Here is a 24,695-nt window from a genome sequence, read left to right as displayed (position 1 = left end):
ACAATAAATTAAAAAATATATTATATTTATTTATTTTTAAAATGTTTGGTTAATGATGTTTTATTATTATTATTTTCAATATTACTTTTATTAATAAATACAATTATTTATATATTATTTTACATTTTTAAAATATATGATCAATTATGTTGTTATATTCAAGATTATTTTATCCATTAAATTGATTCATATATTTTTATTTTTCATTATATTATGTATGTATATATACTGTATATATATAATGGACCAGCATACATATTTTTAAAAAAGGTATTATTAATTTAGCTATATTTATGATTTTTATTTCTCATATTATTATTTAATGTTATTCAAATCTGTTTATTTATTAAATATAGAAATATATGTTAAAATAAATTTATAAATGATGTATGCACGTATGTATGTATATATATATATATATATATATATATATACATAATATAGTGTTGTCAAATGATTAATCGCGATTAATCACATCCAAAATAAAAGTTTTTGTTTATGTGTATGTGTGTGTACTGTGTATATTTATTATGCATATATAAAAATACAGACATACAGTATATATTTTGAAAATGTTTACATGTGTATACATTTATATATTTATATTCTTATATTTTATATTATATATAAATATATTTAATGTGTAAACATTACTTATTTTTCTTAAATATATGCATGCATGTGTTTGTATTTATATATACATAATAAATACACACAGTACACACACATATTATGTAAACAAAAACTTAATTTGGATGTGATTAATCGTGATTAATCGTTTGACAGCACTAATATAAATATATATTTATTTTATATTCAGTCATTTATTTTAAGAAAGAAAGTCCTAGGGATTTGGAAGTGAAGTATTCTGTTGACCAAAACCATCTGAAGAATCTGAGTAGGAGATTTTGAGAATATTATGATGTGTGAATATGAGCAGGAGTTTCTCATTTGTTGTGCTGTAAGTCTTTGTCATGTTCTTAAGAATGTAGCGTGTGGGTGAGATGAAGACATTGGCTGTCATTTTATTCCATTTTGGCGTCTCCAGAGAGACGAAGCAGAACGCGGAGACAGAGACGCATGCGGTGTGTGACCTTCGACCTTCAGCATAAACAAACCCATCGATCAGATAAAGAGAAACCAGAGGAAAGTGTTACTGCTCAGAAGCGGCTCTTTTACAGCTCAGCTATGGACTGGGTTTAATTCAAGCATCTTTAACCTCGTCTGACATGGCATTCAGTCTTTAGAGCTGTGAAATGAACGTGAATCTTTAATCTCGTATTGAGATTGCAGACTTTGTTATCTTGGCCAGCAGAGTTTGAGACGTTTCTGTCTTGGAGAAGTGATTGAGATGTTAGAGATGCTTCTCTCTGAATATCTGTGAGATGTGCTGCTCTGGTTTCTCATTAGCTGCAGTTTTGGGGTTTGTTAGAAGAAGTCTCTTCTGCTCAGTAAGGCTGCATTTATTTGATCAAATATACAGTAAAAATTGTGAAATATTATTACAATTTAAAATATATGTTTTCTATGTGAATATCTGTTAAACTGTAATGTATTTCTGTGATGCGCAGCTGTATTTTCAGCATCATTACTGCAGTCTTCAGTGTCACATGATCTTCAGAAATCAGTATAATATGCTGATCTGCTGCTCGAGAAACATTTCTGATTATTATCAATGTTGAACACAGTTTTGCTGCACAATATTTTTGTGGAAACTGTGATAAATTTTATTTTATTTTATTTTGCTAATATTGACAGTGATTCTGGTAGATCTGCAGTGAATCATTTCAGAATCAGGGCAGGTAAACAAACGCAGGTGAGCAGCGCCCACGACCTTCAGTGCTAATTATGATGTGAGTATGTGTGAGTGAGTGAGTGAGTGAGTGAGTGTGTGTGTGTGTGAGAGAGAGTGTGTGTGTGTGTGAGAGCGAGAGTGTGTGTGTGTGTGAGAGCGAGAGTGTGTGTGTGTGTGAGAGCGAGAGTGTGTGTGTGTGTGAGAGCGAGAGTGTGTGTGTGTGTGAGAGCGAGAGTGTGTGTGTGTGTGAGAGCGAGAGTGTGTGTGTGTGTGAGAGCGAGAGTGTGTGTGTGTGTGAGAGCGAGAGTGTGTGTGTGTGTGAGAGCGAGAGTGTGTGTGTGTGTGAGAGCGAGAGTGTGTGTGTGTGTGAGAGCGAGAGTGTGTGTGTGTGTGAGAGCGAGAGTGTGTGTGTGTGTGAGAGCGAGAGTGTGTGTGTGTGTGAGAGCGAGAGTGTCTGTGGGTGTGAAAGAGAGAGAGTGTGTGTGAGTGAGTGTGTGTGTGTGTGTGTGAGTGTGTGTTAGTGAGTGTATGCATCTGTGTGCGTGTGTGTGAGAGAGTATGTGTGTGTGCGTGTGCTCAGCCTGTGATTTGGCGTCTGCTGATCATGATTTCTGTGTTTCTCGTTGTGGACTGTATTCTCTCAGAGACAGTTGTTTGGCCTTCAGCGTCCTGTCGGCTCTCCCACATGAAATAATAACAGCGCTGCTGATTTCTGTTGTTTTTCTTGTATTATTATTTAGCTACAGAATGGATCTGAGCCCTCGTGACTCAAACGAGGTTGTTTTTTGCGAAATGCCTCCCAATTAGCGTAATAATGTCTTTGGCATGTGAATAATTCAGAGATTGGCTCGCATTTGCATTCGTGCCTCTGAATCTGAGCATTGTGAATGAGCTTTTATTTCTTCTCTTTGTTTGCGTGTCTTTCATCCTTCATCTCAGCGCTGCTGGTTTGCAAACTAGTTCATCAGGACTAGTTTTCAACAGCTGACCAGTTTGTGTGAGGAGAATCGAGGGCCGGCGCTTCGTCTGCCAAAGTCTGATCAGACTGAAGATTATTTAAACGCAGCCGTCATTTAAAGCAATTACTGCGCTCCATTAAATATTAATGCAGGTTTTTCCTTCATCCTCGATCACACAGAGACATCTAACCGTCTCTCACACACACACACACACACACACACACACACACACACACAGCTGCTCCAAATTAAATTGATGTCAGCTTCTCTTGATGGAGCCACAAACAATAATTGGCTCCTAATGCTTCTGTCTGTTTGTATAATGACCACTTGTATTAATTTCCTTCATGAATATGAGCGCAGGAGTCGCTGCTAATCAGAGTCAGCGGCTGGTGTCCTCGACCGGAGCAAAAATGCAGCTTTAAATGAACTCGTCAATCGTTTAGTGTTTATATAACGATCTGCTCGAACCTTAACCATATTTATTCAGCATTAAATCGATCAAAAGTGACAGTAAAGACATTTATAATGTGACAAAAGATTTCTATTTCAAATAAATGCTGATCGTTTAAACTTTCTATTTATCTGTGATTCTTGAAAAATGAAATGGATCACAGTTTCCACAAAAAATATGAAGCAGTTGTTTTTAGTAAAATAGTCAAATAAAAAATATATAAATTAATTAATAATAATGTAAAATTATTTGAAGACATTACCATTTTTTATTTTAGTTTTGATATACTAAAATAAAACTGAAATGAAGTTAATACAAACTTAAAAACGAATAAAACTAATTTAAAAATGCAAAATTGCTAAAAATGTAATAAATTCAAACAGAAAATCTAAAAATAAATTCAAATAAAGAAATCTAAATAAATTTAATTCAAAATACTAATAAAAACTATGCTATTAATTATAGTATCTCAGTGACTACGTTTACATGGAGATCAGTAATCTGATTATTTACCTTATTCTGAATAAGACAATATTATGATTGAGGTGTTTGCATGAGTTGCTTTTAGAATATTCCTTTCATGTTCATTACATCACCAAGCAACGCCATCCGACGTCTTTGCATGAGTTGCTTTTAGAATATTCCTTTCATGTTCCCGTTTTACATTATAGTGCATAGATCGAGTAATGGCACGTCATTACGTCACCAAGCAACGCCATCCGACGTCCCCTCCGGAATTTCACGTATAAACATATAGTTCGTGTTCGTTATGATGCCTTATACAGTTGTGGGTGTTTCATTTTTAATTTACTGAAAGCTTCAAGTGCAGTTCATTATTTGTACGTGCATACAGACAACGGCGGGTGTTGAAGCTCTTTTGTTTGCCGTCAAAACAAAACGGTAATAATCTGATTACGGTGTGTACATGTCTTTACTGCATGTCACTAATGCGACTAAAATAGGAATACTCCACATGTCTTAATTCGATTAGTATTTACTTCGAATATGACTTTAGCCGGATTAAAGTAATTTAAAATCTCTGTTTACATGGTAGATTCTTAATCAGAGTATTGTCTTAATCATGTTAAAATTGAATTATTGTTGTCCTTGTAAACGTACTCACTGACACAAAAATATTATCAACATTGATAATAATCAGAAATGTTTCTCGAGCAGCAGATCAGCATATTATACTGATTTCTGAAGATCATGTGACACTGAAGACTGGAGGAATGATGCTGAAAATACAGCTGCGCAACACAGAAATAAATTACAGTTTAACACATATTTTTACTTTATTTTTTGATCAAATAAATGAAGCCATGCTGATCAGAAGAGACTTCTTTAAGAACATTAAAAATTCTCACCCAAATGTTTGAACATTAGGTTACACCTTCTTCAGAACACCCTAGCAACCTCATAGCAACCACTTTTATTTTTGCATGATTCACATTTACTTTTACCTTGCATTTACATTCACCTAAATCTTTTTCTTATTTCTTTTCTCTCATTTCTATGTACCTTTTCCAAGAGAGAGTTGGAGAAAAGCACTTTTGACTGACGTGGCAATTGCCTTTCATTAGTAAATGTGCCAATTATTGCTCTGAACATCTCACTGACAATCAGACAATAACGAGTGAGTGTGTGAGAGAGAGAGAGGTTTCCCGGTGTTCAGGAGTGTTTGGTGTGTTGATCTGCATGTGGATCTTTAGCTCTATGTTTAGCTCATAACACTTCAGCACAGTAACACACTTGAATGCAGCTGGTAGAGGAGCGTTGAGCTCACACACTCACACACAGACGCACTCACACACAGACGCACTCACACACACACACACACACACGCACACAATCACACACATGCACGCACTCACTCACACGCGCACACACATGCACACACATGCACATACTCACTCACACGCGCACACACATGCACTCAAACACGCACATACTCACACACACTCACGCACGCACGCACTCACTCACACGCACGCACGCACTCACTCTCTCACACACACACACACACACACAATCACACACATGCACTCACACATGCACATACTCACACACACTCACTCACACGCACACACTCGCACGCACATACTCACACACACGCACACACACATGCACTCACACAAGCACGCACACGCACTCACACACGCACATACTCACGCACGCACATACTCGCACGCACACACGCGCACTCACACACGCACATACACACACTCACACACGCGCACGCATGCACGCACACACACACGCGCACGCATGCACACGCACGCACACACACTCACACGCACACACACTCACACACGCACATACTCACACACACACGCACTCACTCACTCACACACACACACGCACACACACAATCACACACACACACTCACACACGCACATACTCGCACGCACACACGCGCACTCACACACACACATACACGCACACTCACACACGCGTACGCATGCACGCACACTCACACACGCGCACGCACGCACACGCGCGCACACATGCACTTACACAAGCACACACACGCACACGCACTCACACACGCACATACTCACACACACTCACTCGCACGCACACACGCGCACGCACGCACACGCGCGCACACATGCACTTACACAAGCACACACACGCACACGCACTCACACACGCACATACTCACACACACTCACTCGCACGCACACACGCGCACGCACGCACACGCGCGCACACATGCACTTACACAAGCACACACACGCACACGCACTCACACACGCACATACTCACACATGCACGCACTCACTCACACACACACACTCACAAAGCGCTTTACATAAAAGGAATTAAAATAATCATAAAAATGTATCAACAATAAAAGCAAGGAATTAAAATCGTAAAAATTGGTTAAAATAAAAAATGAAAATGTAATTATAAAAAAGTAACTTGAAATAAAAAATATTTAAAAAATTTGTTGCAACTAATTTTTTTAATTGCTGATATTAGTTATTAGAAGTACTTAGATAACTCAAACAAAAAACTACTGGTATATAGACAGATTTTAGAAATATAATATAATATTATATAATATAATACAATATAATAAAACTGTAATAGTATAGACAGGCAGACTGTTATTATTATTATTATTATTGTTGTTTTCATTATTTTTATTATTATGTGCCATTAAAATAAATAATTTTCCCATATTAACAATAAATACATTATTATTATTATTATTTAAGATTTAAATTATGCGTTATTATTATTATTATTATTATAGAAAGTTCACAAATTTGAAGGAAAATGTTTTTAATTTCCATGAATAAATATCATAAGCCAAAGAAACTTCATTATCCACAATTCTATGTTGTTTTCTCTTGATTTCAGTGTGATTTTTACAGGTTTTCCTGAGATTCACTCATTAGTTTAATACAGTAATAAGTGGATGTGCGTCTCTCTGGACTGAACAGACTCTCGCGTCCCTCAGGGGCCAAACTGAACGAACATCGTCTCCAGCATCTGCCATAAACACACACGGAGCCACCGCTGGGCTTTTGTTGGCCTGTTTGCTTTAGTAATTTGAGGGCCACATATAATCACCTTGGCAGGCTGAGAGCCCAGTGGATTTGTGGGTAATCCGCATTGATTTGTTGTCTTCTGCGCCTCTCAATGGCAGCGTTTCTCTGATTACATCACAGGATTGATGATAAAGACACATCAACTCAATTGAATCGCATTTACGGTGTGTCTCGCGGTGCTTCTGCGTTTGTCGCTTGGGTTTAGATCGAGAAGGGATCGCTCCGCTGATATCAGAGGGATTATTACTGTAGATATCTGAGCGTCTGAGCATCTGACCGCTCGACCCTCAGCCGCACACACACACGGCCTGCTCATTAAATATTAATAAACCGTAATGGAAGACCATAAAAACGAAAATTGCACATCATATGCAATACTTAGTTTTTATCAGCAGACGAGTCCTTTAATGAGAGCAGGAAGCCATCAAGTTATTTTTAGAGGCAGCATAAATCAAATTATGAGAAATAATTCATCATTCTGCGTCTTAATTCTCCTTCGCCCGTCAGTGTGTCTCTGTTGTTTATTATGTATTTCTGCTTATTTGATGAGGATTTCAGCTCTAGTAAGACTCTCTGCAAACATCTCCGATTTCTACACAAAATCAGCACCAAAATGAATTCAGATCTTTACGCTTTATTTTCTGCTGGTGAAGTCTTTATCTGTGTTAAACCGCAAGTACAGAGTCGCTCTTATTGTCTCTAGATGAGCTTATTTGAGGTGTTTGCATTTGATTTTTCAGTTCAGTCTGACCTCAAGACAGTCAGGATTTTCACATTTGATTGGAAAACGCAGACTTCTGTGGTTAATAAAGAAACGTGGGTGTTGTTTGTCTTTGCTGAAATCACTGACACAATGCTGCAGTTGTTTCTAAGGCTTTTGGATGTAGTTTGTAGTGCATTACTATGTGGTTGCCAGATGTTTGTTTATTGTATATATTTATTCATTTTTGTGATTTATTCATTTCTTTATTTGCATCTTTCATTTTTATACATTTATTTTTTTTGTTCATTTATTTTATTTATTTAGTATTTGTTTTGATTTAAATATGTTTTTTATTTGTTACAATTTTGGAATGGTTTGTTTATTTTATGTAATTATTATTTTTTTAATTATTATTTATTTGTATTTTGTTTTATTTGCTAAGGATTTTGGAGTGGTTTGTATTCTATTGACATGTTTTCTAGAGTGTTTTAGGTGGTTTATATTTATTTATTATAACAATTTATAAATCTTGTATTTTTTATTTTTTATTAAAATATTTATTTATTTGTATTTTGTTTAGTTAATTTTACATTTTTTATTATTTATTTATCAGTACTTATATTTATTTGTTTATTTATTACTTTTTTCTTCTATTTTTGCAACGCATGTACATGGTTTACGAGGTACATAATATTTTGTTTTGTACAAAATATTATTTCATTACACAAGAAAAAAGGAACAAAAAAAACAATTAATTAATTAAAAAACATCATTCATTCGTTCGTTCATTTAATTGCTTGGTTGCTTGCTAGGGTTTTTGGAGGTCTGTGTAGTGCATTTCCGTGTGGTTGCTAGGGTGATTTTGGCTGGTTGCTAGGTGTCTGGTATGAAGAGAGTCCCTCCTGGTTGGTCGGCCGTCTTTGTTCCTCTGCTGATCTCAGGTCTGTGCGATAGCTCTCCTGAGAGCAGTGAAAGCAGAGCATCAGATCATCTGCTGCCAAACTGAAGGAAGATCTGCGTGATTTACAGTCAAGCAGCTCTAAAACAGTCACTTTCTCTGCACATGTGACCTCACGTTCAATACAGAGGCCATTTGGAAACAGGAAGCTCGTAATAAAGGTCAAAGATCATTAAAGCACTTACTGAAGTACGTTTTTTACTTCCCATCGCGTCTGAGTGATGGTTCAGGGGGAATAACATGATGGATATTGAAGCTTTATGGAGCTTTTGCACACACATCAACACTTCTGACTTTATTGAAGCGTAATAAGCGGAAAGCTGCCTGTAAATGTAGGGCTGCACGATTAATCGAATGCGATAGTCATGCGCATCTCGTCAGTAAAGCCGGTTCTGTGATCAGTAGTAAATCTTCATCGTGTGCTTTCAGATGAAGCAGCATTTACTACACAGAGCCGTAGTTCACTGACAAGCTATGCAAAAAAAATAGCAGATGATATAATCGTGAAAAAAGAAATCGTTCTGCGATTATGACAGCTGTTTGCGTAGCTTCTCAGTGAACTACGGCTCTGTGTAGTAAATGCTGCTCCATCAGAACGCACGTGAAAATACCACATTTAATAACATGTTTTTACTCCAAACTCATAACGTCAGTCGAGTGTTTGAAATAAATCCTTCTGTGAGATGATGTGAGAAGCCACAATTATATAATATAATTATTAATTATAATAAGACGAATTCAGATAAACCATATATTGTCGTAGTCGTGTGTTTATTAGTCACGTTGAATGAATGAAAGCAGTTAAATCTTCAGTTTATTCAGCAGCAGCAATGATTTCTTCTGCGGGGCATATTTGGAGTTTCTCTGGCCTTCGGATGGAGATTTACTACTGATCACAGAACCGTGCTTCACTGACGAGATGCACGCATGAATATCGCAGCTTCTGCCTAATCAAGATTGCGATTTATCATGCAGCCCTATGTAAGTGTGTGATTTATGGATGGAGATGGGATGAACGTCTGTCTGTGTGTTTGCAGGTGGAGTGGCTGAAGAACGAGGAGATCATCGATCCCGCCGACGACAGGAACTTCTACATCACCATCGACCACAACCTGATCATCAAACAGGCCCGTCTGTCCGACACCGCCAACTACACCTGCGTCGCCAAGAACATCGTGGCCAAACGCCGCAGCACGACAGCCACCGTCATCGTCTACGGTCAGTCTCAGTGTTTATCTGCGTGTGAACTACAAGTACATGAGATTATTTAACGTGTTTAATGTTTGATTTTCAGTTCAGTTTGATCTCAGACAGTCAGTATGTTCACTCTTGATCGGAAAAAGTAGACTTTAGTGTTTTATAAAGAAAATGTGGGTCTTTTTCATTAATTTGAATATTTATTTAGTTTATTTATTTATATTTTATTTTGCTAAGGTTTTTGGAGTGGTTTGTTGTGCATTGCCCTGTGGTTGCAAGGTTTTTATTTAGTTATTTTTATTGTATTATTTATTTTATTTTAATTAATTAATAAATGTATTATTTATTTATATTTTATTTTGCTAAGGTTTTTGGAGTGGTTTGTAGTGCATTGCTATGTGGTTGCAAAGTTTTTGTTTATTTAGTCATTTTAATTTTATTATTTATTTATTTTATTTTATTGATTAATTTATTATTTTTATATTTTTTAGAGTGGTTTGTAGTGTATTGTTATGTGGTTGTTTTATTTATTTATAAGGTGGTTTTAGGTGTTTGCTGGGTGTTTATTTATTTATTTATTTTTGTTTGGTTGTTTTATTTGTATTTATTTGTGTTTGTTTAATTGTGTTTTTTTTATTTGCTAAGGTTTTTGGAGTTGGTTTATTGTCCATTGCTATGTGGCATCTAGTTTCAAGTGGTTGCTAGTTGTTTATTTATTATTTGTATTTTTAATTTATATTTATTTACTGTTGTTTTTTTAAAGGGGGTTTTGAGTTATTTCAGGTAATTTATTTATTTATTTATTAGTATTTTATTTATTTATTTATTGTTTTTACGTTTTTTTAAAAATAATTATATATATTTTTATATATTTATTGGGTGTTTTAGGTGGTTGCTAGGTGTTTGTTTGTTTATTTATTTTTATTTGTTCGTTTGCATTTCATTATTTGCTAAGATTCGGAGAAGTTTGTAGTGCACTGAAACTGGTTTCAGTGTTTCACCTTGAAATCCTGATCATCTTTCTGTAGCTTTGATAGCACAAAGGCAAAGTCCACGATTGAAACTAATGCAAAACTTTGACCAGCTGTTCTGGTAGCGTTTCCTTCATCGCACCGCAGTCCGTCTCCTCTGAAGTTTATTTTGGTCGGATCTTGCTGTGAAAATCCCTGGAGCTGGAAAATGTTCCTCTTTAGAACAGAAAGCCGCGCTGACAAGTTGGAAGCATTTTAACCCGCCACCGCTTTGAGTGTTGAAAGAATAACTTGGTGTAAATTTCCCCCCGAACGCAAACGCAAGGCTTTCACGAGGCTGACGGTTTGTGAAATCGCACCTCGGCACCCGCGGTAAAGCGCGGACGAGTCTTTTAGGAGCTCTTCAACAAGTGAAAACAGCCCACCTGCTGCGATGGCTTACTGTTTTCCCTACAGATACAATCCCAGATCTGGAAAACAGATGTTTCCCTCTCCCGTGCTGTAATAAATTGACTTCTCTTGCACGTCGTGAAGCTGATGTAATTATAAGTTCTCTCCGGTTCGTGCCGTAAGGTTGAGCTCTGTCATTGGTTTAGAGGTTAATGGGACGGGCCACTCGAGTGTGACTGGACGCTGCTTTAAATGAACAGCTCAGATAGAAATGAAAACACTTCATTATTTACTCACGCTCCTATTGTGCACCAGTCAGAACTGAATTGAGGAATGACTTCAGTTCCAGTTCAGCTCCTAATGGGAATTGAGGTGGTAAACTGATGCAGAATTGCATTTTGAATTTGAATGTAAGTAAGTAGAATTCAAAGAAATTCATAAAAATGATTCTTCACTAGAAAACACAGTTCACAGTTTTTGAAAGCAAACTTTAAATGTTGGTGTGATTTATTCTGCTTTAAAAGGTTGGTTGGGTGGATGGACGAATGGATGGACGGATGGACGGATGGATAAATGGTTGGATGGATGGATGGATGGATAGATGGATTAATGGATGGATGGATGGATACATAGATGGGTAGATTGATGGATGGATTTGTGGATAAATGGGTGGATGGATGGATGGATAGATGGATTAATGGACAGATTGATGGATACATAGATGGGTAGATAGATGGATTGATGGATGGATTTGTGGATAAATGGTTGGATGGATAGACGGACGGATGGATTGATGGATGGATTGATGGATAAATAGTAGGATAGATGGATGGATGGATGGATGGATGGATGGACGGATGGATTGATAAATGGATGGATTGATGAATTAATGGATAAACAGATGGATGGATTGATGGATAAATGGATGGATGGATGGATGAATGAATGGATGGACGGTTGGAATATTTGTATCGTGTGGAAGGAGGTGTAGGTGAGGATAGTGAATTGGTGGGTTTTTGTTAAATGTGAGGCAAAAATCATCACAATTAAAAGAACCAAAGACTTAAACTACTTCAGTCTGTGTGCATTGAATTTATTTAATACACGAGTTTCACAATTTGAGTTGAATTACTGAAATAAATGAACTTTTCCACAACATTCTAATTTATTGAGATGCACCTGTATGTGGCAGTTTGTCAGTGCTTTGGCAACTCGAGCATCTCTCGGATGATGTAGGCATGGAGATGCTGATGATGTCATCGGGCTCAGGTTTCACCTCCCGTCGACTGACATATTAAACCACTCTCACTCACCGGATTAACACACTGCTTTACTCTGAGCTCTTTCTGTCCATTTTCACCACACACTTCTGACTTACTGTCCCGAGACGAAAGACAAGAAACGCTCTCCTCGTGTGGTTCGGCTGAATCCAAGGGAGACTGTAAAAAAAGGGGCACAGATCTGTGATGGATTTCTGGAGACAAAAGGCCACAGTCCCTCGCCTGCTCATTCAGGCCTGAACGCAGTCTGGGAGGACGAGAGCTTTGATCTCAGCTCATCTGCAGGAGAAATGAACCACAATCCATCCTCCAGAGCAGCTGCATCACACACACGTGTGTCAGAGGAGGTTCAGACGGACAAACAGACGTGTTCTGATTAGAAACGGACCGCAACAGAAGAACGGGGAGCAAATGCCTCTTAAAGTAATAGTTAATAAAAAAAACCGATTTTGTGGACAAAAATGAATTGTGAGATATAAACTCACAATTGTGTGAGAAAAGTGAATTGTGACAAACTCACGATTGTGGAAAAAAAATCTGAATTGTGAGATATAAACACGATTGTGAGGGAAAGAATAAATTGTGAGATATAGACTCAAGATTGTGAGAAAAAAAGTCTGAATTGTGAGAATACATTTGCAATTACTTTATTTTATTTTTCTGTGGCGGAAACAAGTTTGCACATCATGTTGTTCCAAACTTGAATGACTTTCTTGGAAGGCAAAGGGTTAAATTATATTAAAAATAACTTTTAAAATGATTTAGAAAAATCACATAAAAATTTGATTTGCACTCAAGAGTATTCCGTCTTTCAAATGTCACTTGTGTTTTGATTTGTTCATACGGCTTCATTATATCCTGCTAATCATCTCCTGTCGTGTTCCACTGAAGAAACCTGTCAAGTCAAGCCTGGCGGGACGTTTATTTTGGGGTGAATTATTGCTCTAAGTGTTGCTTCAGGTTCTGCTCGAGCTCATCACGGAGACTCGTTGGCTATCACAGCTACGATCACTGATTGATTGAGAGAGGAGTCAGCGCTGCTGTACATGAGTCTGAGCGATAGTGTGTGTTTTCCCTGGGCTCTCCGTCACAGACACACACGTAATGAGCGAGCGAGTGACTGAGTGGCTGTGTTTCTCGCTTCAGTGAACGGCGGCTGGTCGACGTGGACGGAGTGGTCGGTGTGCAGCAGTCGCTGTGGGCGGGGCTATCAGAAGAGGACGCGCAGCTGCACCAATCCCGCGCCTCTGAACGGAGGAGCCATCTGTGAGGGTCAAGCCATCCAGAAACTGGCCTGCAACCCGCTCTGTCCAGGTACCACAGCGCTGCTGTTTTCTGCTGATAACAGAGTGCTGGCCGATGGCCGATAACGCTGATATAGCGTAATCAATCAATGCAATTTAAAATTGCACTAACAATTTATTTAAAAAAATTTAATAATAATAAATTCAATTTAATTTAATTTTCAAATAAATACAATTTAATAGCATAAATAAATACATTTAAGTGTTTAAATAATTATATCTTACAGTGTATCTCACACATTTTCAGTGTGTTCTCAGACTTATATTATAATTTATTATGTTGCATTTTTTGCATTTAACATTTTTCAAGTTGTTATCAGTATAATAATCTTAGTAATTGACAATTAGGTTTTGTTTTTAATTAATAGGTTTAATAGGATAAATAAATCCTTATTTCAATAAAGTGGTCTCATACCTATATTATATTATAAAGTATTTTTTCATGTGACTTTTTTCTTTACAAATTGTTATCAGCATACTTTGAGTAATTTATAATTAGAATTTGTAATCATTATTTTTATTATTATTATTATTAATATTTACATTTTTAAATCTTTAAAAAATATATGATTAAATATGATAAATAAATATTTATTTAAATTAAAAATATTATATTATATTTTTCCATTTTCCATTAAAGGTTGGTATGCATAATGGTTTGAATCATTTAGAGTTAGTATTTGTAAAATAAAAAATATTTAATTGGGTATATAAATCTTTATTTAAAAAAAAATTACAAATTTTCAGTGCTGTCTCAAATATTGTATTACATTATATTATATTAAATTATATTATAGCAACTAAGAATTAGATATTAGATCAGTTTTACTGTACTTATGATTAAATAATTTATATTTAATGTGTAATTATATACACTACCGTTCAAAAGTTTGGGATCAGAATGAGTTTTAATGTTTTTACAGGAGCTTCTTCTGCTCATTAAGGCTGCATTTATTTGATCAAAAATACAGGAAAAAATTTAATATTGTGAAATATTATTATGATGTAAAATAAAGTTTTTCTATTTTAATATACATTAAAACCTAATTTATTCCTGTGATCAAAACGGAATTTTCAGCATCATTACTCCAGTCTTCAGTGTCACATGATCTTCAGAAATCATAATAATATGCTGATTTATTATCCGTGCTGTGTTTGCTGCAGTGGACGGTCTGTGGACGCAGTGGAGCAAGTGGTCGACGTGTGGGACAGAGTGCACTCACTGGAGACGGCGCGAGTGCAGCGCTCCGGCCCCCAAAAACGGCGGCAAGGACTGCGAGGGAGCGGTGCTGCAGTCCAAGAACTGTACGGATGGGCTTTGTATGCAGAGTGAGTGCCGCCCTTCCTCATCCTCTTCCTCCTTATACAGGCCTTCCCACCATCCACAAACCCCATATCACTCCTCAGATACGGGTTCACCCTCTCCACCCATCATTCACTGAGAAAAATCTGTGCTTTTATTTCAGTTTCCAGTTAATATATCAAACCATCCTCAAAATGAGACCTGTTTTTAGAATGCTTTTGCATGTTTTAAGTGTAAACCTAACAAAATATACTCAGTTTTATTATTAAAATTAGAAGAAATAATAGGATTAAGAAAAATAAACTTCTCTGTGTTCTCTAAAAACAGGTCTTATCTTACATTTGTGACCCTGGAGCACAAAACCAGTCATAAGGGTAAATGTTTTTACATTTATATAAACATTTATATAAATATTATAAACTAGTATAGTATAGTTGAATGTGATGAATAAAATCAGTCTAATTAAATGCCATGTAAGCATATCTTTATTTCTAATTGATATTTTTGTTTTAACATTTTTTTTTTTTGCATTGAAATGTAAAAAAACAACAACGTGAATTGAAAAATTAAATTAAGAAAAATTTAAACATTAAAAAAGCTATTCTTTTTTTGTGTGCTTATTTAAAAATTTTTAGAAAATTTATAAATGTTAATATTTTAATAATTGGATATAATGCAACATTTATTTTAAGCCCACACCCCTCAATCAAGTCTGATTGATTGATATTAAAAAGTAAAACCTAAAATTAATATTTTTGTCATCATTTACTCATGTTCCAAACCAGTAGACTGGCTTTCTGGCTTTTTGCTGTGAAACACAAAAGAAGAAGTTTTGCTCAATGTTCACGCTGCTTTTTTCCATGCAGTAGAAGCCTATAGAGATCTGTCAGGTTCCATGAAGGACAAAGAACCCAGACTACTTTTATATTAGTTGTTTCTTGTCTGTGTTGGATCCCAGCATGCAGCGGTCGTTGTAAAGAGCTGCGTGAATCAGTAAAAACACCAGCGGACGAGCCCGACGACTGAGTGAATGATGACAACGGCTTTACATTTGCTCCAGCAGCTCGGTGGGAAAATGCAAAGCGTTCCAGCTGCGGTCGGGACAGGATCGTTTCTCTTGTTTTTCCGTTTAGTTCATCCAGTCAAACAGTAACTTGAGTCTCTGCTGTTTGTCATTGATTATACATGCAGAGGTTGTGAAGGCCAGAGGAGATTTGAAACCAAATGTTTCCCTCTTCTGAAGAGACGCGGCCCGTGTTTATCTGCTAATCCTCCCTTCACTCTCTCTCTCTCTCTGAAAACGAGAACGCAACTGCAAAAACAAAAGCGTTTCCTCAATAATAAATGCGTTTGTTGAGGGCGAAACGGCATCTGTTTGCTTTAATAAACGCAGAGTTTCATATTCATTTTGATTAGGTCATGAAAATGAAATGGCCAGGGCTTGCGGAGATACGGAGCAGATTGAATCAAACGTCGTTAATGATAATCATGAATCTAATTACCCGTTTGATTTTAGCGTATAAATGATGAGCGAGTGTTAATCAGAGTATTGATCGGCGGCTCAGAGGAACCGTCCGTCCGTCTGTCTGTGTGCGTCTGATGCTTCTTAGACTTCAGATATGTTTCTTCAGTTTTACAAGCTTCGTTTCAGTGCATCATGGGAAGATTTATAATTATTGTGTATAATAATTATTATGTAACATTATATGTTTATTTAATTATTGTAGTGTAGACGCAGCGGTAATACCGTAGTACAGTGATGGTATATCATGGTACTTTAGTATGTAGAATGGTATGGATTGATTACAATATTCATATACTTCAAGTTCGGAATAATTTAATTTTTTATGTTTTTGAAAGAAGTCTCTTGGGCTCACTAAGGCTATGTTTATTTGATTAAAATTGCATTAAAAACAGTAAAATTGTGAAATATTATTACAATTTAAAATAGCTGTTTTCTATGTGAATATATGTTAAAATTGTATTTATTTCTGTGATGCGCAGCTGTATTTTCAGCAGCATTACTGCAGTCTTCAGTGTCACATGATCTTCAGAAATCAGTATAATATGCTGATTAAGAAACATTTCTGATTATTATCAATATTAAAAACTGCAGTTTTTAGACTTCAGAAATGTTTCTTTGTCTTTCTTTGTAATATTAGTATTTTTAAAAAAAATCTATATTTTTTTAATAAGACAATTAATATAGAATTATTTTGCATTGTGGCAATTAAACACATTTCCCGCAAAATGGCAAAATCTTGATAATATTCATTTTTGCATTTTAATACATATTTAATAAATTGTAATTATTACTTTAGTTGTTTTAAGCATTTTTTTATATATATATATTTTTGTATAAATTATATTAACTGATTTTGCTACTCAATAAATATTTCTTATTATTATTAAAATTTAAAACAGTTGTTTTTAGACTTTAGCAATGTTTCTTCATAAGTTTTTTAAATATATATATTAGTGCTGTCAAATGATTAATCGTGATTAATTGCATCCAAAATAAAAGTTTTTGTTTACATAATATATGTGTGTGTGCTGTGTATATTTATTATGTATATATAAATACAAACACATGCATGTATATATTTATGAAAAATATGTTATGTTTATATATTAAATATATTTATATATAATATAAAATATAAGAATATAAATGTATATACGTGTAAATATTTTCTAAATATATACTGAATGTGTTTATTTATATATACATAATAAATATACACAGAACACACACATATATATTATGTAAACAAACTTTTATTTTGGATGAGATTAATCGTGATTAATCGTTTGGCAGCACTAATATTTATAAAGATAGTTTTTTTTAATTGTATTGATTAATAGATTTGTTTGTTTTTCCCTTGTATTGTATTTGTTCTATTTCTAATAGATTGTAGCACTTTGGGTACTAGAAAAGCACATTATAAATAAAATGTATTATTATTAAAGTAATATAAGATTATTTAGCATTGTGACAATCACATTTCCCCCAAAAATTATTATTAGTGTAACTATATTTATTAAATACAAATAAAATAAGTTATAATACATTTTAAATAATAAGTTAAATAAGTGATTATAATAAATTAAAGAAAAATGTATAATACATTCAATTATTTTTATTCATTTTTTTTGCATTTAAACTGGTTTGTAGGTATTTTTAAATATATATTTTATGTGTAAATGATATCAGCTGCTCGAGAAACATTTGAAAGCAGCTACTTTTAGACTTCTCTCATCAGTTTGATAAGATTAAGCTTCTGGTTTATAAGGTCTAGCTCTGGTCTGCGTCCTAAAGCGTGTGTTGGTTGAGTTGTTAACTGAGCTTTCAGGAACGGCTGTGATCTGAGATATTGAAGTCATTTCTCTGCCATTTGAATCCGGTGAAATGCATTGTGGAGCATTAGTCCTGCGCAGATTGATGGCCAGTTTGCGAGGAATATAAAACCCATAACGTTATAGATTTAGGCTCACTTCCCCTGATTGATTTTTTTCCCCTTTCTCCAGCTAAAAGGGTGAAAGCACTTATGTGCATGCTAATGACGGCTTCAGCGGCCGTTTAGCAGAAATCCACATCATCTGAAAGCTCACATTATTGCAGATATCATTGGACGTGAATTACACTTGATACGTGAACTCGGCTCGTCCAGCAGGAGCGCGGGTTCATGCCGTTAGGAAGCGTTTATGGGACGTTTCCTCTGCGCTAATGGCATCTTCCAGTCCGAGTTAGAAAGCTATTTGCTTTTTGAGTTGGCGAAGTGCTCAAATTGTGTTTCGGCTGCAGTGCAGATTGAATTTGAAGCGTTTCTCTCTAGTTTTAACCTTTGGCGCTGTAGCTGTGAATCGTGCGCTCGATCGCTCGTCCGCTCCGTTTGTGTCTTGCTTTGTTATGATGTTGCTTTTCGGGGCTTTGCTTATTTAATGCACAGACGGATGACATTTTCTTGACATATCGATCTACAGAAAGGGCACGACAAGCACAAGGCCAAACGCCGGCTTTTTCTTCTAGAAACTGGATCCCGTGCAAATTTTTGCAGCATGAAACCTAATACTTGCCGCGATGCCCTCACCTTTATACTTTATATGAAGAGACAGAAAACACTAAAACAAAACAGTGGTTTTCTTTGAGTAGCATGTGAATAACATGGTAAATTACTACAGACATCATTCAGTGGGTATCAGAGTACACCAGCAGAATATATTCAGTATATTTAGCATATACAGTTTAATCTGTTCAGTTTGAATTGAATTGGGCATCCGTTTTGCTGGTCTAAGCTGGTTTGGTTGCCTGGTCTGGTTTATGTTGGGGTTTGGGATTTGTATCAAGCCTGTGTAAACCAAACCAAACCAAACCCCCAGACTCTGTGACTCAGTTTAGACTAGACAGTCTATGGTGGTTTTGTCACCCAGTCTGGTGTGTTTAGCTGGTTTCTGAAGGGTTTTTTTGGTCTTGTGTCAAGCCTGGGAGACCGTCTTAAACCAGATAAAACCAGCTTAGATTTATATTTATGCTTTTGTGACAGTATTTTCATGACATTTAGGCACATTTCCCTCCAAATTCTCATAAGTGTAGTGCAAAAAAAACACAATTAATTATTTTTTTGTTATGTTTTGTAAGTATTGAATCACAATACTTTAACAAGTATTTAGTATTGTGTAGTATTTTAGTATTTAACAATCAAAAAAGATAGTTTTTTTGTATTACATTTATTCATTTGTTTATTTATATATTTATTTAAACAATTCAATGAATTAAATAACAAAAACAAAAGCTGAATTAAAGCTGTTTAGTTGACATGGAAGTGTAATAAGGTTTCATTGTGTTTATGTAAAATATAAATGTATTTTTATGTATTGTTGTAATGTGACCTGAACATGCAAAGTGATATTATATTTTTGCATTGTGACATTATTTACATGACTTCCTCCCAATTTCTCATTAGTGTAATACAAAAATAATAATAATAATTAAATAAAAAAAATGTTTTGGGGGATTTATACATCATTTTAGTTTATATTGGACATGCAAAAAAAAAAAAAAAAAATGAATATATGAATTAAATTAATATTTTTGTATTGTGACATTATTTTCATGGCAGTTTCCTTTTCTCATTAGTGTAATGCAAAACAACCAACCAAATAAATAAATACATTTTGTATTGTTTTGTATATATACATTCTCTAATTTTCCTTTAAAAAAAATTTGTAAATAAATAAATAATTTTAATCATTACATTATTTAAATTTTTTAAAATGAGCAGTTTAATTGACATGGAAATTATTTCATAGTGGTCCTCTATCAGTTTTCATTGTTTATGTAAAATTATAATTTTTTAAATTCTTTTTCATCTTTAATTTTGGGCTGTAATGTGACTTGAATGTGTTTGTGAGATTCATAGGTTCATTTCAGGCAGACACACAGCAGACGGGTCAAAGGTCACGAGTTCTCTGTCTCGTCTGATCACAAGCACATAAATGCTCCATCCATCAGCACATTGATTTCCCTGTCCATCGACGTATCTACCCGTCAGCCTCTCCCATCTGAGGCTTCATCGTCTGACCGTTTTCTACATCCGAATGTGTCTTCGGCATAGGGCTGCACTATTAATCGTTAAAAGACGGCAATCTCGATTTAAACACCCATGCGATCCCATTTTTAAATGACAACGATTCGCTTGTCTATTAAACCTTTGAAAAAATCATACTGGTACAGATCTGTGTTCGCACTGCCGCCGACAGAGAGCAGACAGTTAGCATGTTTAGGTAAGAAACAGCTTCTTTTCAACTACACAGCATTATTTCTGTCTTACAGTCATTCGTATCATCACAGAAATACTGGGGAGAACGTTTATAGTTCGGATATAAACATTGATGTCTGGAAGCGATCAAAACAGAGCAAATCATCTTTTGAAAGTAACTTGCGCTTCAAATAACATTTGTCGAAGCATCGTTTCTCCACTAGGTGGCGACAAGTGACTGTAAAAAAAGCATTTGCCATTGAATCATTCATTCAAGAGATTCGTTCAAAAACGCGGATTCATCTAGTAATGAAACAAGTGAAGTATTTATGATTTGTTGAATCATTCATGCAAACCACTTAATATTAAAAATGGCTGTATTAAACACATTATATTTTAAAAACATTAAATAGTGTTGTCAAACGATTAATCGTGATTAATCGCATGCAAAATAAAAGTTTTTGTTTACATAATATATGTACGTGTACTGTGTATATTTATTACGTATATATAAATACACACACACACAGTATATATTTTGAAAATATTTACATGTATATGCATTTATATATTTTGTATTCTTATATTTTATATTATATATAAATATATTTAATATATAAACATAACATATTTTTCTTAAATATATACTGTATGTGTGTGTATTTATATATACATAATAAATATACACAGCACACACACATATATCATGTAAACGAAAAGTTTTATTTTGGATGCGATTAATTGTTTGACAGCACTAATATTAAAATGTTTAATAATTCATTCAAAATAGTTTGCAGCAATAATATTTTGTCACACATTTTGTTCGGAGAATCGCGATCTCTGTTTGATCTGATCTCAATTTATCCAGACTCGTGCAGCTCTACTTCGGCGTTTTTCCATCCATTCAATTTCACTCAACTTCCTCCTTCAGTAGAAAATGCACGAAAGAAAGCAGCAGCACCGAAGCGTTTGATGGAAATGCAGCCCTGCAGCGCTTTTGATATGCAGATACGCTGGAGTCTCCGGCCCCGTCGGGCTCCTGGAGTCAGTGTGGGTGTGATTTAGTGCCGTAGCTCATGCTACATTAGCGGGCGGCTCTGCTCTAGTAGCTTCCAGCTCTCAGAGTGCAGCTCATTCCTCGTGTCCGTGTGTCAGATGGGAAGATGCAAGTGCTTTTGACTCATTGACTCCAGGACTGTTTATCAGCTTAAAACCATCCGTCCCGCTGGCTCGTTAGTCCTAATGAAGCACTAAAACGCGGCTGACGGATAGCAGCGTTCGCTTGCGTGTCGTTTGTCTGCAGGAAGAGTCCAGGAAAGGCTAAAAGTGACACCAAATGGATAAGAATCATCCGCGGCTGCCCTCATCGCTCATGTCTTTGTTGGCTTGTTTGAATTTGTTCAATCCGATTGTGTTGAATTTGATTTCCATCCCTCACCCTCCATCCCTCCCTTTCTCCCGAAGGTTCCTTATATCAGAAGTCCTCCGAACCCACAGACAAGAGCAATGCTCTGCCACATCCATGTGAGTCCTTCATTTCATTGATTTCTGTTTGCATGCGTCTCCAAACCTTCCTCAGTTCCTCCTTATACTTTTTCTCTCTTCATACCATCTCATTTTCCTTCTTAAGAGTCTGAAAAAACAGCTTAAACTAGTCTAAGATTGTCTAAACTAGTCTCAGCTGGTCTAAACGGGCTTAGACGGTCTCCCAAGCTTGATGAGGTTTTTGAGGTTTTATCTAAGCTTGGGTGACCATTTAAACCAGCTTAGACCAACTGAGACCAGCAAAACAGACCAAAATACATGTTTAAGTTGGTCTGAACTGTCTTAGATGGTCTCCCAAGCTTAATACAAGCCCAAAACCCTTCTAAAACCAGCAAAACAGACCAGACTGGGTGACCAAGTCATCGTAGACTAGACAGTTTAAGGAGGTCAAATGAACTCCTAGGCTTGATGCAAGCAAAACAGACCAGACTAGACAGTCTAAGGTGGTTTGGTCACATAGTCTGTTCTTTTTTGCTGGTTTTAAAGTGGTTTTGGGCTTGCATCAAGCCTGGAAGACCATCTAAACCAGCTGAGACCAACTGAGACCAGCAAAACAGACCAGAATACATGTTTAAGCTGGTCTGAACTGTCTTAGATGGTCTCCCAAGCTTAATAAAAGCCCAAAACCCTTCTAAAACCAGCAAAACAGACCTGACTGGTTGATCAAGTCATCGTGGATTAGACAGTTTAAGGTGGTTAGATGGACTCCTTGGCTTGATGCAAGTAAAACAGACAAGACTAGACAGTCTAAGGTGGTTTGGTCACATAGTCTGGTCTGTTTTGCTGGTTTTAGAAGGGTCTTGGGCTTGTATCTAAGCTTGGGTGACCATTTAAACCAGTTTAGAACAGCTGAGACCAGCTAATCATACCAGAAAATGTGTCCAAAACTAGACAGTCTAAGGTGATTTGACAGTCTTATCTAGATTAGATGGTCACCTAGGCTTAAAACCAGAAAACAGACCAGACTGGGTGACCAAACAAACTAGCTCTTAGCTTAGACAAGTAAAACAGACCAGAATACATGACCAAAACTCTGTACACTAGAGAGTCTTAGGTGGTTTGCTGGATTAGATGGCCACCGAGGCTTAACCCCTTCTAAAACCACAAAACAGACCAAATCACTGTAAACTAGAACTAATATGGTTTGCCAGTCGAAAGTTACTCCTAGGCTTGATACAAGCAAAACAGTCCAGACTATGTAAACAAACCGCCTTAGACTGTCTAGTCTGGTCTGTTTTGCTAGTTTTAGAAAGGTTTTGGGCTTGTAGTGAGCCTGGCAGACAATCTAAACCAGCTCAGACCAGCTGAGACCAGTAAAACAGACCAGAATATGTGGCCAAAACTACGTACACTAGACAGTCTAAGGAGGTTTGACAGTCTGATCTGGATTACATGGTCACCTAGGCTTATAACCAGAAAACAAAACAGACCAGACTAGACAGTCTAAGGTGGATCACCTATAGTAGTCAGGTCTGTTTTGCTGGTTTGTCAAAGCCCAAAACCCTTCTAAAACCAGCAAGCAATAGGTAACCAAACCACCTTAGACTGTCTAGTCTGGTCTATTTTGCTTGTATCAAACCTAGAAGTCCATCTAAGCCTGCTTAGGCCGGCACACCACATTAGACTGTCTAGTCTACAATCATTTGGTCACCCAGTCTTGTCTGTTTAGCTGGTTTAGAGGGGTTTTAGGCTTGCATCAAGCCTGGGAGACCATTTAAACCAACGTAGACCAGCTGAGACCAGAAAAGGTGACCAAAACACCTTAGACTTTCCAGGTTTGCTCACACGGTCTGTTTAGCTGGTTTTAGAAGGAGGACGCAAACCCACTTAGACTGTCTAGTGTAATGTAGTTTTCTCATCCATTCTCTTTAGATGCTTTTAGAGGCGTTTTGTACTTGTCTCAAGCCCGGGATAAAAGCTTAGACCAGTAATTTCTGCATCAGAAACAGGTATCATGTTTCGTAACTTGGCAATGTTAGACTGTCTAGTGTAAGGTGGTTTGTTCTGTTTAGCTGGTTTTAGTCTGTTTTTGTGCTTGTATCAAGCCTGGGAGAATAGCTTAGACCAGATAAGCGCAGAAAACCACCTTAGACTGGTTTAAGATGCACACAGCTGTTTAGTTACAATATTAACCCTTCATACTACACATTAAAAGTGATAATCCACCCAAAAATAAAATTCTGTCATTATTTTATCACCCTCATGTCATTCCAAACACAAAAGTCTCAGTGTTTTTGTTCATGCAATGAAAGTCAGTCATCTTCAAAATATGTTTCATTTATAAAGTTATACAGGTCTAAAGGAATGTTTGAAACAAAAATGTTCATTTCTGAGTGATCTGTTGCTTCGAAGTACGGAAATAGACAATATAGAGGGTAAATAAGGTGAAGTAAATGGAAAAATTGAAAGAACCAAATTAGGTTAAAGCTCGATTTGCTGGTAATGTTAATGAAATGAACTCTGGAGCTGTGTGTGTGTGTGTGTGTGTGTGTGTGTGTGTGTGTGTGTGTGTGTGT

The 24,695-nt window shown here is 36.0% G+C and overlaps 1 protein-coding gene across 1 annotated transcript in view; it reads left to right on the top strand.

Annotated features, from left to right (window-relative positions):
• LOC107559653 (netrin receptor UNC5C-like) overlaps positions 1 to 24,695 on the top strand; it is a 226,112-nt gene that overhangs the window by 161,923 nt on the left and 39,494 nt on the right. The window contains exons 6-9 of the mRNA XM_016243552.1: positions 9,468 to 9,648; positions 13,415 to 13,582; positions 14,737 to 14,901; positions 22,099 to 22,158. Of these exons, the coding sequence (XP_016099038.1) occupies positions 9,468 to 9,648; positions 13,415 to 13,582; positions 14,737 to 14,901; positions 22,099 to 22,158 (574 nt within the window). The remainder of the gene's footprint in view (positions 1 to 9,467; positions 9,649 to 13,414; positions 13,583 to 14,736; positions 14,902 to 22,098; positions 22,159 to 24,695) is intronic.

Source organism: Sinocyclocheilus grahami, unplaced genomic scaffold (genome assembly GCF_001515645.1).
Source record: "Sinocyclocheilus grahami isolate Dianchi unplaced genomic scaffold, SAMN03320097.WGS_v1.1 scaffold694.1, whole genome shotgun sequence".
Lineage (NCBI taxonomy): Eukaryota > Metazoa > Chordata > Actinopteri > Cypriniformes > Cyprinidae > Sinocyclocheilus > Sinocyclocheilus grahami.
This window is presented reverse-complemented; position numbering and strand designations above follow the sequence as displayed.